The 17045-nt window shown below is 39.8% G+C and overlaps 1 protein-coding gene across 1 annotated transcript in view; it reads right to left on the reverse strand.

The window, feature by feature from the left end:
* Nucleotides 1-16165, reverse strand: part of ETFA (electron transfer flavoprotein subunit alpha) — a 31705-nt gene extending 15540 nt beyond the window's left edge. Inside the window, exons 1-9 of the mRNA XM_075431256.1 lie at nt 16090-16165; nt 9276-9425; nt 7371-7452; nt 7188-7270; nt 5589-5688; nt 4252-4362; nt 2914-3015; nt 2112-2180; nt 980-1062 (exon numbers count right to left, since the gene is read on the reverse strand). Coding sequence (XP_075287371.1) covers nt 980-1062; nt 2112-2180; nt 2914-3015; nt 4252-4362; nt 5589-5688; nt 7188-7270; nt 7371-7452; nt 9276-9425; nt 16090-16128 — 819 coding nt within the window. The 5' untranslated portion in view covers nt 16129-16165. The remainder of the gene's footprint in view (nt 1-979; nt 1063-2111; nt 2181-2913; nt 3016-4251; nt 4363-5588; nt 5689-7187; nt 7271-7370; nt 7453-9275; nt 9426-16089) is intronic.
* Nucleotides 16166-17045: the final 880 nt, after the last annotated feature.

Consider the following 17045-nt stretch of genomic DNA (forward strand, 5'->3'; position numbering starts at 1 on the left):
CCTTCTGTTGCCATACACACTCAAAGAGAACTGCTCACCAGAAGGCTAAACGTTTACTTGATTAGGTAGCTCAGAGCATACACCTGACACACTGCCACACCTGCCCATGCTCGTAGTCACGATTCCTTACGCGTGTCCACCATCACCACATCTCAGTACATGCTCCCGCACATTCTACCCCACACTGAGATGAGCTACACTTGTACTTTCTGATTTACAAATGCTCAAGTGTGCTTTATCTGTCCACCTACTTTCCCCAGGTCATAAGGAACAATGAAAGTAGCCTCAGACTTCTACATGACAGAAAGGCCCTCCCTAGACCCAGAAAGACACAGGGACAGGAAACAGTCCCCTGGGGTATCAGGATGCACAGCAGAAGAGACATGCAGCAGGTTATTTCCAAACATTAAGCCACTCATTAGCCACTCATGCCCTTGCTGGTATTTCACTCTACAGCAGCCAATCTGTAGATTATTCATCTCTTCAGTTTCTTGCACTTTCATCTCTTACAAAAGTTTTGCTTAGTATGTAATGCAATAAATCCAGTTACAGTTACCAAAACTTAAAAAAACCACACTTGTAAAATAAACCAAAAACCACAATTCCCAGAGATCAAGCCACATATCAATAGAATTTCAAGTTTATGTTGGCAGTGACATCTTTTAGCATATCAGTGATGGCTGTTGTAAAACTAAAAAACGTTCTGCACAGGCAACTATGAAAAAATTCAGCATGCAAAACCTCTGACAAAACTGTCTGCAGAACACTTCCGACTGACCCAAAGTAGAGATTTCCAACACAGCTTGCTGCTGTAGTTTTACAAATGCATGGTCAGGTGACAGTATCACAACGGGCACACTAAGATTTTTCCTGTTAGGCTCAGTATTCAGACTCGGCTCATTTCTATGCATTTGCTTTGAAGGAAAATGCATGCTAGAAAACATCAGAGCTCTTTTATGAAAGATATTTCCATACTTACTGGTGCTACTATTTTGCCCGTCTGTCCAACTTGCATGTCATTAGGAACGAAGCCAGCATCGACAGCTGCACGGGAAGCTCCAACTAGTTGAAAGAAAATATTTCCAGTGTTTTTTTTTTAAATATTAGCGAGCCAAACTTATATCACCATAAAAACACATGTATTTTACTGAAGAGTCCCACACTCTAAGGGCATGTATTTAGAAACTTCCCTCTTAAGAGCTCTTATAGTAATCCCTCTCTATACCACTGGCTGAAACTTCCAAATACTAAGTGCTAATGCACTTCATAAGCAACAGGAAATCCTTACTCCCAGCACCAAAGAGCCGTATATTTAAAACCAAGGATTTCAGTCTGGCATATTTCCATTATTTTCCCTTGATGCTTTGTTGAAAGAGGATTTTCCCATAAATGCCTTCCCATAATGTCCCTCCAAGTTCGAATAGAACATATGTGCCATCTTCTACTGCTGCGGAGCTCAAAAGTCAGGCACAGTAAACAAAAACATCAAAGTAAACTTGAAGATGCCACATGGACAGTTAGCTAGTGAAGCCACCAGTTTAAAAATAAAGCCATTCATGTAAAATTATAAATGTATTATTACACGTGAAACCTAAAACTAACGTAATTAAAATGTTAATGCAAACAGTTCCTGCTCCTCCCCCAAACTTTACTTAAAATATTTTACTGAAACACTGAACATTATCAGTTTTCTCCTGTTAATACAAAAGCATGGCAAAAAGACAGAGCCACTCAAACTACAAGAACTGTGAAAGGGATTCTGTAACGGAGTAGTAAAGGATGTATGAAGAAAGTATCAGCTCTTCAAAGTGAGCCAAGACCATTCTTTAATTTATACAACTTAACTTTTTGTTTGTGAGTTTGTGTTCTGGAGATGTGAGGAGCAGAAGGAAAATTACAGTTCAGTTTTTTTGCTTCACACACAGGCACTTAAATGCACAGCTGACCACAAGGACAAGACAAAACTCTATCTAGGACTAAGCTAACAGGATTTTAAGAATTTACTTGATGGAAACATGAAAATAAAAGGCTTAAGATGAACATTGTTTTTAGTGTGACCTTTCTAAATATAATAAACAGGGTTAAAATAAAAAGGAGGAAAACAAGTTTACCTGCAGCATGCAACTGATCCGCAAGATCATATAACAGCTTAAAATTTTCACCGCTCTTCAAGCCTCTCCCTTAAAAGTTAAGAACAAAAAAAGATGAAGAAAGAACAACATAATATGCTGTAAGTTTTTTTTTTTATTGTCCACATAAACTATCTGTATGAGTATTTGCATTTGCAAAAGCACACATATATGCTTGCACAGGGTATTTTTGGATATATTACTAAATAGTATTTAACATTTGGAGATTTAGCTTTTGTCTTTGTGATTAATATTATTACTTCATATGTATAAACCAACACCACTGTCTAGTTTACTTCCTGCATACAGCAGTATCAAGATCATTCTCTGAAGTCAGGCAAAAGGGATTTTTTTACTAATTTGTGCTCCCTCTGCTGGCTTTAGGTACAAAACTCTGTAGTGGGATAACTAAGCAATAATTATTTAGCCATAGGCACACAGTAAAAATCACAGTCCATCGCTTTATACCTGAAAAGCAGAATATAAACATAACGATTTTTAAAATCACTAAAGCCTTTACATAATCACATTTAGACTGCCTGCAGCAATTAGCAATAATTTTAAACATGACAGATTTGAATCTAAAAACACTTCATACTGCCAAATATGGCAATGTCCTCGAAAAGCCTACTAGCATATGTTAAACTTGTGTTTTGCCTCTTCACGAAACATCATGTTGGGTGCATTCCCGTTGGCCCCTATCCCATATTTCAGAATTACATCACAGTGTGGGGCTTTTTAATGCATCACACTATAGTATTCTGCTACAGACATATCTACTTACCACCTGATACAACCACTTTTGCACTCGTAAGCTCTGGTCGATCACTTTTTGTCAACGTCTGCTCAATCCACTCAGACAGACCAACAGGTGGTGGAGGGGTTACTGCAGTCACCAGATGACAAAAAACATCCGCAAGGAAAAAGGATAAAGCATGTATTTTCAACCTGTTGAATTCGAGTTTAAACCTAATGCAAAAGTTTCTCCTAAAACCAATTCTACCACAAGCTTTTTAACTACTATGAGTAATTGCTCTCCTTAATTGTGTTTAAGTAACCTATAGTACAAGGTGTACTAAAATTCAGGTCTGTTGTGTAAGTAATACATTGATATCAACCCAGCATAGTAAGTGTAGTTCTTAATATGACAAGTAAACAACCCAAATAAGTAGTGCAATGAAAATACAATACACTAATCTTCAGCATCAAGTAGCATTTGTTTTCTAACATCCACAGACGTTAGGAAATACAGGATCGTTCAGGAGCAGGTACTAGGACACCCAGAAAAATATGAGGACTGGGACACGGATGGACACAAACACACAGAGCATCTTACTGACGGTTGCCTCTGATGGATTTACAGCACAGCCACAAAAAGGCCCAAAGCAAAACACACTGGAGCAGGTTGCCCAGAGTGGTTGTGGAGTTTCCATCTGCGGAGATACTCAAAGCCTGATTGGACATAGTCCGGGCAACTGGACACAGTCCCAGGCAACCTGCTCCAGGGGGACTGGACTAGATGATCTCGAGAGGTCCCTTCCAACCTCAACTACTCTGTGATTCTGTGACCAGATTTCTCTATTATCAAAGCTACGCTGGCTTCATTAAAATAATAATTCAAACTGATTTAAACTGATTTAGCTAAAACTGATCTAAAACAACTGCATGTTCTCAAATCAATTTGAACCGCTACTAATCTAGCTAGACGCTGTAACGACCTATCTCAACTGAAATGTGACCGATTAAACCACAACTGCGGGCAGTCAGCCACTTTTATTTTTGCTCAATCTTGCTTTGAAACCAATCTGGCTATTCAAACAGTTGTAACTTTAAATAAGGAAAAGTTTCAAGATTGCGGTAGCAGAGGCTTAAGCAGCGAGTGAAACAGGCACAGATTTCAGCACAGATAATCTCCATTTCTGGCCAAAGAAAAAGTGAGCACATAATCCCTATCTTCCCTTACCAGACAGCATGAAAAAGTGCAAGCACCTGCACTAACAGCATAAAGCTAAGATTATGCCAATCAGTTTGCTTTGACAAATACTTCTGCAAAACATCACCATGCAGCGAGTAAAACTAACTCTATTACACGAAATGACAGAATACCAGAACAGATACTCACACTTTTCTAAACTGGCACTACCACCGCTTGTTGGCGCAGCCTCAAAAGAAGTTCCCCGTACAGTAAATACTTTAATTGCTTCATCACATTGCACAGTGCAAACAATATTTCCTAAAAAAGAAGGGTCCCATTATATATTTTAAAGAAGTTATTAGACATACTATGCTTGTTAACAAACAAATAAAATTAATATCAGAAACACATCAGTGGTTTAACTAGAATAGGCAACACTCAGAAAATCACTTCCCAAAATTGCAGTTTTAGATGACTAAAACTTGAAGTCTAGGCCCTTAATAAATGTAGATTACAAATATTTTAATTCACTTTTTAGGTCTATGCTTCTGAAGTATGATAACAAATCCTCTATTTTTAAAGAGGATTTAACATTGCATTCAAATAATCTCTTATGAATGAACTTCTAAAATTTAGAAGGGGGGAAAAAAAACCCCAACATTGAAAGTGTCATTCTTAAACATAAAGCATGCCTATAACTCAAAGTAGATCTTGTATCCCGTTGCACGGGACTTACATCAGAACAGCAGACAACTAGGCCTGCTGCAAGTATCTTTGGGATTGTGTTTTTCTCGGTAATATATAACATAAGGTATTTACTTCACACTGGAGGCTGCAGGGACCATGAAAAGAGAAAAATGCCGCAACACTAGCTATTCATAAACAAAGTAATCTTCAAACTGTGAATTACTGGGGAAGAACTTTAAAGTGCAAAAGAAAACAACTTGCTGGTAATGTAACTCAAAATGTAGTATCACATTGGTACACGTGGCACAAGCTCGTACAGTAAAATTCAGAAACACAAGCTAACGACCTCATATCTACATTTAAAAGTCAGACAAGCATGACAGAAACATGACTGAAAAAAGAATTGCAAATTAAGTCAATTAAATATTACAAATAATTAGTTCAATGTCTTTGTAATTAGGAAAAATAACCCTGTGGTATCTTAAATCAGGACTAATGCTAGGCATATTAAATAAAGCTAGACAATTAACTTAATATCTTACGTTTCACAAAATCTGATCAGAAGTACATTAACAAAGAAATGCAGCGTGCATAAAGAAGATTAACAAATTCTACTAATTGAAGGGACAGACCTGGTTTCTAACTGATAGTACCAAAGTTGTTGGGATTACTTGCTTTCTCACACATGGAGCACCACGTGCATCCCCAGGTTTCGTTTTTACGAACCACAGCAATTCAGACTGTAAAGTGAAAATTCCTGTCATATTCCAAGGTTCTAGCAACAGGATTATGTAGAACAGTTATCAGTATTGGGTCCTTTATTGCACAAATACCACACACCTTTTGTGACTACCCACCTGCATACATAGTTCTCACAAAAGTGTCTGGTGACTGAATTTCAATAATGTCAGAAACAGGGGCAACATCAAGTTTGCCAGCCACTCTGGGAATAAGATTCTAGAAGTTGAAGATGAAAAGTTATCAAAGTAAACGTTAAGTAAAATGCAAGTGGTCAGTAAAAGAACGCCTGCTGTCCTGATTTTAACTTCACATAGTGCTGTCTGTAAGTAAAAAGGCACATACATTTGTAAGATTTTTGTAGGGCTACTCATGTAGTTTTAGCAGCCAAATAAAATCCCATTATTGTAATAACATTAGACATTTTATGAGACTTACCATAAGTAAACCCTTAATTCAATATCTTAAATTAGGAGGCTTATTTTTTCAATAGTTTAAAACTGAATATAGATGCCATCTACTCAGAAATTTGACAATTATGGATTGCTGAGCTCTTAGCACTTCAAATACAAAAAAAAAAATAAATTTGGAAGCAAGTTAACAGAGACAGTATCAAAAAAAACGCTGCACTCTGCCCCCAAAAGCAAAAAAAAAAAATATTACTTTAAAAATTAGTATTAAAATACTTCTTCTCCTGACTCTAAAAAACTACTTAGCACCTCTAGGTCCTTCCCTAATGGGAAGGAGAATAAAAAGAGCAAAATAAATCATGAAGAAAGTAATGACAGCAAGAGCTTTGCTTGCTTTGTCCCCCTCCTGATCTGGTACGACACAAAGGGCCCATTTCTGAAATCTCTACTCACATGAAGCACTCAAAAATGGAAGCGTAAGCTTTAAAGCAAAAGCTATTAACCATTACTAAGACACTGCAGATCAAAAATAAAAAGAAAAAATAAAAAACCCTAAGACTTAAGGTATGTAAAGCTATCTCTCAGCAAAATTACAAGTACGCAGATTGATATTGATTGGAAGTGAAAGTAGTCAGATGGAAGGCTGATGTCATTATTCATCCCACATTGGCAACATTTCTGAGGTATCCTTTTTCTCTAATTTAGCTGCACCACAACATTGACAGGACTGTTAGTACTGAGGCTCTCGTGTACTTAAGAACACAATCCTTAAAAAAGAAGTTTTGAAAATCTGCATTTTCATTAAAAAACATCTTGGCTACGACTTGTATCTGTGTTATTTATATATATTCACAGACATTTCAATTTACATGACTTGCACCACAGATGCCATATCCTCCCTCCAAAAAATATTTGCTTCCAGTCAGCATGCACGCTTTCACTGCAACATGCAAATCACACACTTTTCATCTCCATTTACTATACTTCTTACAACTTTCATAATGCTTTCAGATCACCTAATCTAGTTTGTGTCACTGTACATTTTGCCTTGTGTACATAGAACTAGCTGGTTACTACCAAATATTTCTTCCACACTGTTCCTTTGTCCAAGTCAGACCATAATAAAACTCAAGACGTGAACTGGTGTTTCTAACTAACGACCTCTTCAGCAAACTACTGTAACATTTTTTTAAAACTCACAACTGTCCGTGGCTGATCTCTCTCAGGCATTTCATTCACACTCTTACAAACAACAGTGTCTCTGTCTCTTTTCTACCAGAAGTTTTTGACGCACTTTGATCTACTCACCTTCCCAAAGGCAGATGCTCCAGCGCAAATGTGGGTGTAATTAAATTTTTTATGAGTTTCCAAAATCAAGGGAGTCAGTTCCTCTGAGGATAAAAATATATTGCTCAAAATTCACAGCTATCTTATTTTGAATCGCAAATAAAAATACCACTTCTTTTGTCAATAGGTAAGAATAACTCTCACCTGCCAGAAACCCCTTGTATACATCGTGCTGAGCCACTAGAACTTTTGCAACACCCTGCACTTTGCTGACTTCTTCTGCCACCTATGATTACAAATGAATTATTCTTAGTTTGTATTACAACAGGCACCACAAACAAATGAGAGTCCTTGCCCCAAAGAACTCACAGCCTACGGATTAGTTAAAACTGTAACACAAAAGTATGTGAATTTCCAAATGAGAATGAACCTGATAAACAAAATGCAGCTCTTCTGACTCAAAGCATAGTACTTTATGGGATAACAAAAATTAATTTTGTGAATAAGAAAACTACAGAGCAAGCCAAACATAGGAAAGCTTGCCTCCAGTATGCAGGGTTACACAATGATCTCATGATTTATTACAACAGCCAATCACAATCACACCTGGGGATTATCGCTCAATATTCTGATATAATCATAAAGAAACCAATCCTACTTTCTTTTAAATCAGCTGATATCTACTGCACAAGCATACAATGCAAATACAAACATACAGCAATGTTGCAATCTTTGTCCAAATTTTAGGAGCAATCCTTTGTCTGCAGCTGACACTTTGCCTACTTAAGTGTATTTTCAATTCCGTATTTATGCATTTTTTTCCCTTCAAATTCACAGAATTGAAGTTTAAGTGATAAAAGGGTTGCTGCAGATCAGAGAGAAGAGGACTGACAGCAGTGTCTGGAGACCACATGCATCGTCCCAGAACTAGCGGAGTTTTACTGAGTTTGCTGAGTATCAGTTTACCCTCAAAAATTAACAATAGGAAATAAAAGAAAATTCCATAATGGCTGCTACAGAATATCTGTTCAAACAGATATGCAAACTCACTCTTTTGTCCTATCAATGCAGATTCTTACAGAGAAACTTAAAAAAACCCCAAACCTTCATTTTTTGCGAAGTACTTTTTCCCCAGCATGACATACATTGCCAAACAGACACCTTATACTTAGTATTAAACAAACAAACAAACCATTCGCAATCATTTTTCTACTACACTTGAATAACGAAACTTAAAGACAGACATATCAGGCAAAACTTTTTTTTTTTTTTTTTTTTTACTTTTCTTGATCTAGGTAAACATTTGCTTCCAGGTCTCCACCTCGACCACCCAGGTCTCAGTTCAGAATAGCCACAGCCCATTTGTGACTTTGCTGCCATGAGCATGCCTCCTGCATGAGATACAATGTATCGCTTTCAGAATAACAATCCATAAACAACAACCTAGTATGAAAAATATTAGGCATAATTATTTGTACTTTTACTGTTCCCAAAAGAGTACACCATGCTGGAATAAAAATACCACTACTGTACAAACTATATTGTCTCTACATTTTGCACATAAAAGTTCAATTAACAATAAAACAGCTAACATACAAGAAACTTTTCTTAGACATGAGCTAAATGATAAAGTCAAGAAGCACTAATTTCAGAATTTCAGGTTGCAAACACGCTCTCGCTACGCTACTAGTAGTTGACCAGTAAAAGCAAGATGCTCAGAAGCCCTATTTGTCACTGTGCTGCTTCATTCCTGCTCGTTTCCATGTGAACAGTGCAAGTTCCTTTCCAAGTTCTTAGCACTTTAATGCATGTCTTTCAACGTTTACAGGGAAATATTGTTTTAAAAGTTAACTGCCCTTCAGCCCTATAAAAACTTGCTTGCTTAAGCTTATAACAACTGATATTGATATTCTCTCTTGTGAATTAAATCTATACCCATATTTTCACTTCAGAAGAGAAGCACTTCAAGTGCAGGATGTTTCCGGCAGGTTAGCAATTCCAGGCACACTTCCTCCTCACTACAGATTATTTTTCAGGCTGAGCAAAACGCTACCAAGCAGTGTTTCACTGCGTTCATCATTTCATTCGTACAAAAACAGCATTTCCTACCTTGTCACAGCTGGTACCAGCTACTAAACAAGAAACTTCACCTCCAAGACGCTTTGCCGCAGTGATAGTGTTCAGTGTAATGGGTGTAAGAGTCTCATTGTTGTGTTCTGCTATGACTAATGTACTCTGAAACCTCTGGAGCAGCGATGCCTTTAAAGCAAGAGAGAGAGAGAGAAAGTGACGAGTCTGATACTTTGCATTTAAGCAAAAAATGCTCCTAAGAGCATCCAATGCTTAACAGAAAGTTATCAATTATACAAACTGTAAAACACTGCTGTCAAACAAATTAGGCTAAATCTAGATAAGTTTTATTAAATAGGCAGAATACATAAGGTGTTTTAAAAAAAAAAAGGTATGAACTTGCTTGACTTCAGCATATCTATAATATGCCATGTTTAAATTAAAACCTCCACAGGAAAATACTGAACAATATTAAGAACAACGTTTTAATACTTTACATTCAACCTCAGCTAAGTACCTTAAAACGTGAAGATTCGACCAGCAAAACTAAGACACAAGAAAATCAAGGGTTGCAAATAAATATTTGTTGGTTTATTGGTGCCTTTTGTTTGTTTTTTTAACCACAGGTTTTAGCCAAAATCTAGCTACAGCACTCACTTTTTTAATTAGTTATGTATAAGGGCAAAGTTGGACGCAGTGGCAGGATGACAGTCAGGCAGCAAGGGGTCACAGCCTGAAAACACACTAATAGAACTGTCGAGCAGCATCAAGTTCAGTTTTTTTTATTTTCCTCTAAAACATTTCACCACTTAGTCTACCACCACAATTTAATGGTCCTTAAATAATAATTTTGACCAATTCACCATCCACACACAGACATTAACTTCTAAAGCAAAAATTTAAAGAAAAAAAGAAAAGAAAATAAAAGGACAAGGAATTGCCATGAAACCAAACCAAAATATTTTAAGCTCTAAGACCTTCCTCTCTAATTTTCAGGTGAACCTGAAAAAGCATTATTCCTCCAAGATTAATACTAGGGTAGGGAAAGGGTTTGGGGTGGGAACAGGAATATTATCCTTCAAGTCTTTGTTTATCCTACATAAAGCCTAAATCAAGACCTGAGTTATGATCAATGTAATACGGAACACACGTAACACAAAATATGTTCATTATTATGACCAAGGCATAAATACTAACACAATGCTAAAGACTGCACAGCCAAACACTAGTTTTTGAAACACACGTTCTGACCCCATCTCCCCTCATGCCGAACAGGCACCTACCTACACACCACTTAAACTAGAGAGAGAAAAAGAATAGTTCAGAAAATCTGAGAGGCTAAAATTTGGATATGGACTTCAACCGCACGAAGCCTACCAATGTGTTAAACTCCACGCACAGAAAGCAAATCCCAAGGATTTAACTGAAGCTAATCACAGTGTAAAAATATAAATACAAAGATTAGTTTTTGCAGAATCAGGACCGTAATTTGTCATTTTGATTAAAACAATAAGGATTCTTGTAAAAGTGCTCTGCATTTCATCTTTTATGCTTAAGGTTACTTGTTATGATTAAAGATTCTAAGATCATTTGAAGCTTATTGCCAGTAACAAAATATTTATTGCTGATATAGATCAGGCACCATATTTTTGATTATGTTTCATACATCATTTGCAACAAAAGTTATGAGATTTTAGTCACCATTTGAAGAATAAATCCATGCTTTCGTGGCAAAAAGCCCGCTTTTCCAATGATTTATAGCCAGGTCGCAGGGTGAAGTGGACTGTGCTCTGACAGATTTCGAAGTTTTCAAATTTCCAAAAGGAGCCGCAGACCCTTTACAGATTTCTTTAATAAGAGCCTGGCGTGGCTCTAAGAAGCATGCATTTTAAACAGGTACTTAATTCTGACTATACTATGATCTTTTCCTAAGTAAGTACTGCACCATCAGAAGAGCCGTATGTCATTCTGTCAGACAATTCGGCAATAAACTGAGATGGGTTTTTTTTAGCCAAAAGGAATAAGGGCAGTGGATGTTGCTTGAGCAGACTGGGTATTACAACATTAACTAGGTATTATTTCTAAACTGATAATCCCACATTTTATATTTGTGGGAATTGCACACCTGAAGGTCACTTTCTGCCTACATGAGTGTCACTTCTGAACACAAAGACCAGATTTAAAATAAATTAAAAGACACATTCTAGATCTTGGGTAAAAATCCTTGATAACAAATAAGATTCCCACATGAGCCTGAATTTTAATATACTAACACACATAATTTTTTTTTTAATAAAACCAAAACAAAGGCAAACTGACTTTCATTTGTTATAATAGAGATTCTGCAGTAAAACCAGAGGGTAATTCATACAGTCACATATGATCCTGAAAACTGAGAATCTGCAATGAGTCAATGAAGAGGACAGGCAGTTAATTTGACAGAGTAACTTGTCCAGCTGCACATGTGTGGGCACAGGCCCGTTTTTTCACCAACATAATTTCTCCACCTGTATTTGGGCAGGATGTCTAGTTTCAAGCCCGGATAAAATGGGAAGGTTGAGTATAAACCTACCACCTTGTAGCAATGATAAAAAGCACCAGAACACGCAGTACAACCAAACTATTGAAAAACCATGCCTTGAGAGGGAACAGCACTCGGCGCTCATGCCACAGAAGGCTCCCAGCGAAAACCAAGCTCTGGAAAATCAGGTTATCCAAAGGAATCAATTACAGTTAAACATCCTACAAACATGGGCAATCGAGTAGCTTCTCAAGCACACCCGTAGATTACGAACACATCGGCCAGCAACCAGTAGAACGGGAAATTTATTTCACCTAGGTTTAGATACAAGCTAAGAACCTATGCTCCCTCTACAGCAGAAACATCTACCTTTCCTCTCTGGTGGAAACTCCAGACATTGATTCAGTTTATACTAAAATAAACATTTATGAAGCCTCTGACTTCTAGATATCTAAAAGCTGGTACACATCAATTAGGTCACTTGCAAAGTACGAAAGGATTCACTGAATCTATCATCTCAAGTTTCCCCAAAGCATCTTCTTGCTCCCCATCTGAGAAACCCAGCAATGTTTTCCAAGCAGAATGTGAAAAATTTAAGCATAGTACCTGAATGTCTAGACTTCAGACAAAATAACTGAGACCACTCACTGCTACTGTGCCAGCCAAACGTTAGACATTTGGACATGCCCAGTAAACATGCACAGACAAACCCACACCCGAGGCCAATACCCCACACATCCAAAGTGCTCGTTCAATTTGCGCAGGTGATCTGCTCTTCACAGCAACACCAATGCAAACTGAACATATATGGGTCTTTCAGCATGCCCAGCCTCTTCAGAGGAACCACTGGAAGCTTCAGAAACTAAACCAAAATAGAAATTCACAGGGCAAAAGCACCTAACTACTGGATAAACAAAGGTATCTCTAGAGCTGATTTGCTTAGCTGTAAAATCCAACTGGCCAGAAATTAAAATTTTAAAATTGCTTAGTAGGAATTATGTATCTCATAGAAACCCATTACCACTGGGCAAAATTCCCCAAAACTGCCGCCAGGAACTAGGAAATGGCATACTACTAAACATAACGGCTACATTCCTATACAACAGAACAATGCCTAATTCTATTAACAGACAGTCTTGTAGCTGAAAAACTTAAAAAAAAAAAAAAAAGAAAAAATAAAAAATATTTGGGAAGCTCAGGGAGAGAAGGAAGCTCTAGCAATAAGGCTTATACTTCTCCTACAACCTCTGTACCGCTCTGGCTACAGAAGAGGTCTAAGCAACAGCTATTTAACTCGAGGAAACACTAACTAGAAGAACAACACTAAAAGCACCTGAACAGAAAAGGAGCTATAACTGCAGCAAAGAACAGCGAAAGAATTAAACACAAAAAGGATTCATATAGGAATCACAATAAAGACTTAACATTACAAAGGAATTGAAGTAGCAATAGAATGACGGAATACAAAATAAACTTTTCCAGATATATCCCATGCAAACCATTAACAAAAATCAAAGCAGTAAAACAGACAACACTACTGAAAGTGAACTCCAGACAAATGAACACATTTTAAAAGTTTATAGTCTGAGCTTATCAATGTCAATGGAAGGATATAAATAAAATATTCCCTAAGACTACAAATGTAGCCCAGTGCTTTCCAAGTAAGGTGTGTTTCAGGTCATAAAACTTCTTCATCTTAATTATCTCAGGCTAAAAAGAACATCATGAGATGTATATGACTGAAATAAAATCCACTGTTTTCAGAAACACCAGGAAATTGAAAGCTCTGAGCAAATCAACAAGAACTCAAAGATGCAACAGCTGTGAAAACTGGGTGTCCCCCCCCAAACACTGTAAAAACAAAATAAGAGTACCTGCTAAGCACCACTAAAAATTAAGCAATGGCATTCACTTTATTCAAAAGCTATTATATGGCAAAATACTACACTAGAAAGTGAGACAGAAAACCTGTCAGTTAAGACCACTTTCACCTGAAGATCCACAACAGCTTCCTGAGAACACGCCTTTTATTTTAAGCCAACTCTGAAGCATTTCTTGCCACCCCATAAACATACTGCAGAAACAAATGCACCTTTTTTTTTTCTTTTTTTTTTTTTTTTTCTCTATCTGGAGCTTTAAAACAACAGCAGAACCCTGAAATATTACCCAAAGCAAAATAGTATTCTTTAGAAACAGAGCGCCACAATGTCCTTCACTCTCTCACTCTGTCGCTAGGGTGTTTTTGAGGGAGCGTGGAAGTAGAAGACCAAGAGACTCAATTCTGACTTGAAACAGTCAAGACTAGCACTGCTTGCCCTTTATGAATATCCTTAGGACAAATTCTGACTTCAACACGGGTTGAGTAACAACTGGATACGAAATTAAAGGCACTGGTATTGTATCCACCTACAATCAGCTTGGCCCCAAACTGCTGTGTAATGTCACATAAGAAGAAAAAGAAAAAAACCCAGCACTGTGAATAGGCTAAAAGGCAGACGCTTGCTTATCTGATAAAAGTGATAAAGAACAGAGAATATTAAGCGAATACACTATCTGTTTGTTGTTTTATAAAGGCAGGAATGTGTGACCTCAAAATGCCCCGTAACTAAAAGTCTGCAAGACAACCCCAAGGATCACAATTTCATATCATTACAGGTTTGGAAGGGACCTCAAGGGCTCATAGAAAGCGACCCTCCATCAGATGCTAAGCAACCATATCTGTGTCGTTTCCAACGCATCTGTCCAGTTTACTGTTAAGTATGTTCCAATGATGAAGACTCCTAGGCAACCTATTCCAAAACCTTACTATACTTTCAGCTAGAAGGATTTCTTAGTGTCTATCTTCACTCTTCGTAGCTATCTTAAATAGCCTTCTTGCAATTTAAGCCAACCATTACTATCATCCATGGACGGATGAAATGGCTTATTCCCATCTCTGCACCAATTTTTTGTGTACCTGCAGTCTCATTCCTCCTCAGTCCTCCCATCTTTAAGTTACACAACTCCAGCCTTTCCTTGTTGCTCACACTTTACAGGTCACTCCCACCCTGTTTTTCTCTACACTCTATTCACTCTTGAACTGCCTGAGGGTTCGCAGTGCTGGAGTTTGCTTTGCTTCTCTCGCAGACCACATTGTTACCCACACACTGAAGACGCACACAATGTTTTATTTGCTTTATTTTAGGGATTTATGGGTTTAGATGCATGTGGCTGAAAAACAAGGAGCTGACCTCACGTTTCCAGGACGTGAAGCTGAATTGTGCAGATTACCATAGTAAAGTACTATTTACAAAGCAGTACCATATGTTCCAGGAGCTCTGGAGATTGTCAAGACCTTTGCTCTGGAAAGCCTACAGCCTAACAATAGCTAAAAGCTGTCCATGATTACAACAGTTCTCATTTTTAGATTAACTAAACCATGTATGTCCTGGTCTATCTTTGCTCTTCTTCAAGTCACTTTTAGTACCTGAAATGGATTAATATATGCATAATTCCTGTTTTAGAGCCATGCAGAACCATAATACCTGTAAAAGCCTTGGGGAGCCCAAAAAGAAATTTTCGGTATTTAAAGCTCTTTTAGAAGGGCTATTTACACACAATTCCAGTGGGGAGTGTCTCCTAGTGCATGCTAAGAGATCAAACAGATATTCAGGGACATTTCATGAATCATCTACTCCAGCTAACCTTGAGTTCACCTAGTCGTTAAATTTGGTAACTCACTGACCGTGACACACCAGGCAGCAAACGGCCTCCGAAAGCCCAGCACCCCTCCCAGCTCAGTTGTATGAAGGTCAATACGGGAAAGCAACAAGTGTCTCCCATTAGCCTCGGGCCACAGATTGCGGCGGTTAAAGCAATCACACCTCTGCACAGCTGAGTTCTGCGACTGAGAAACGCGGCATTCGCCCCTCCCCGAGCCCCGATGTCTTTCTAACGCCTTTTCGTGGTTAAAATTCGCAGCAGCAAACTGCAGGAGTCCCTCTCAGCTGTAAGGGAAGCACTGCTGCTCCTCGGCTGGGCCCGGACGGGGGTGGATGGGAGCCAGCGCTGCCAGCACTTTCAGATTCCCCTCAGGACTGTTAGCTCTTCAGGCGGGACAACCACCCTCCACTCCCGCCTGCGGCTGGCACTGGGCAGGGCTTCCTCAGCACCCGCCACCCCCTCAGAACTTTACTTCGCACAGCCGCGGTGCGGAAGAGCCGCGGAGCGCCTCGCCCCCCGGATGCCCCCCTCAGCCGGCGCTGCCGGGCGGGCCCACGGCGGAGCTCGGCCCCGCGCCCCGGGGCGGAGGGCAGGCGGCAGCCCCCCCACACGCCCCCAGCCCGCACTCACCGCCCGCCTCAGCCGCTGCGCCGCGACCGCCCGCAACATGGCTCCCGCGCCCCGGCCCGCGCCGCTCTCGCGAGAGCCGCGCGCCCCGCCCCGCCGCCTCATTGGCCGGAGCGGCAGGCCAATGGGCGGTGGCAGAGCTCGAGCCGCGGGCGCACGCGGAGCTTTCCCGAGTAGCAGTGGGTGGCGGGCGGGGCGCGCGGGTGGCGGGAAGGTGGCTGGGCCGAGGGGCAGCCGCGGGCCGCAAAGATCCCGCAACGGCGGAGCGGGGCGGGGAGGGAGGAAGCCCCCGGACCTGAGGGGGGTTGAGAAGAGGTGAGGAGTCAGAGCTGCTCTTTGCCGCCAGTTTGGGCGATGGTTGAGGTGCTGTGGGAGGTTTTGGGCAGCGCAGCACGGAAAGCCCTGTCTGCACAGAGTCCCAGCATGGCAGGGTTGGCAGGGCCCTCTGTGGGTCACCCAGGCCAACCCCCTGCCCAAGCAGGGTCACCCAGAGCAGGCTGCACAGGACCGTGTCCAGGCGGGTCTGGAATATCTCCAGAGAAGGAGACTCCACAGCCTCCCTGGGCCAGGGCTCCATCACCCTCAGAGTGAAGAAGTTCTTCCTCATGTTCAGCTGGAGCTTCCTGTGCTTCAGTTTGTGCCCATTGCCCCTTGTCCTGTCGCTGGGCACCACTGAACAGAGTCTGGCCCCATCCTCCTGACACCCACCCTTCAGATATTTATAAGCTTTTATAAATAATAAGATATTTATAAGCATTTGCATCCTAGGTAACCCAAAAAAAGGGACAGCAAAAGCAAAACAAGGATACAAAGAGCATCCTGGGCATCCTTAATTTTGCCACTATATCTGTTTAATTAAGGTGTTTTACTCACTAAAATCGTGGCACGCCATTTCATAATCCTATTTTAACACTCTTGTAACATGCACCTCTCACAGGGGTGGAATCCTTAATAAAATG

This window comes from Opisthocomus hoazin, chromosome 10, assembly GCF_030867145.1.
Source record: "Opisthocomus hoazin isolate bOpiHoa1 chromosome 10, bOpiHoa1.hap1, whole genome shotgun sequence".
NCBI lineage: Eukaryota > Metazoa > Chordata > Aves > Opisthocomiformes > Opisthocomidae > Opisthocomus > Opisthocomus hoazin.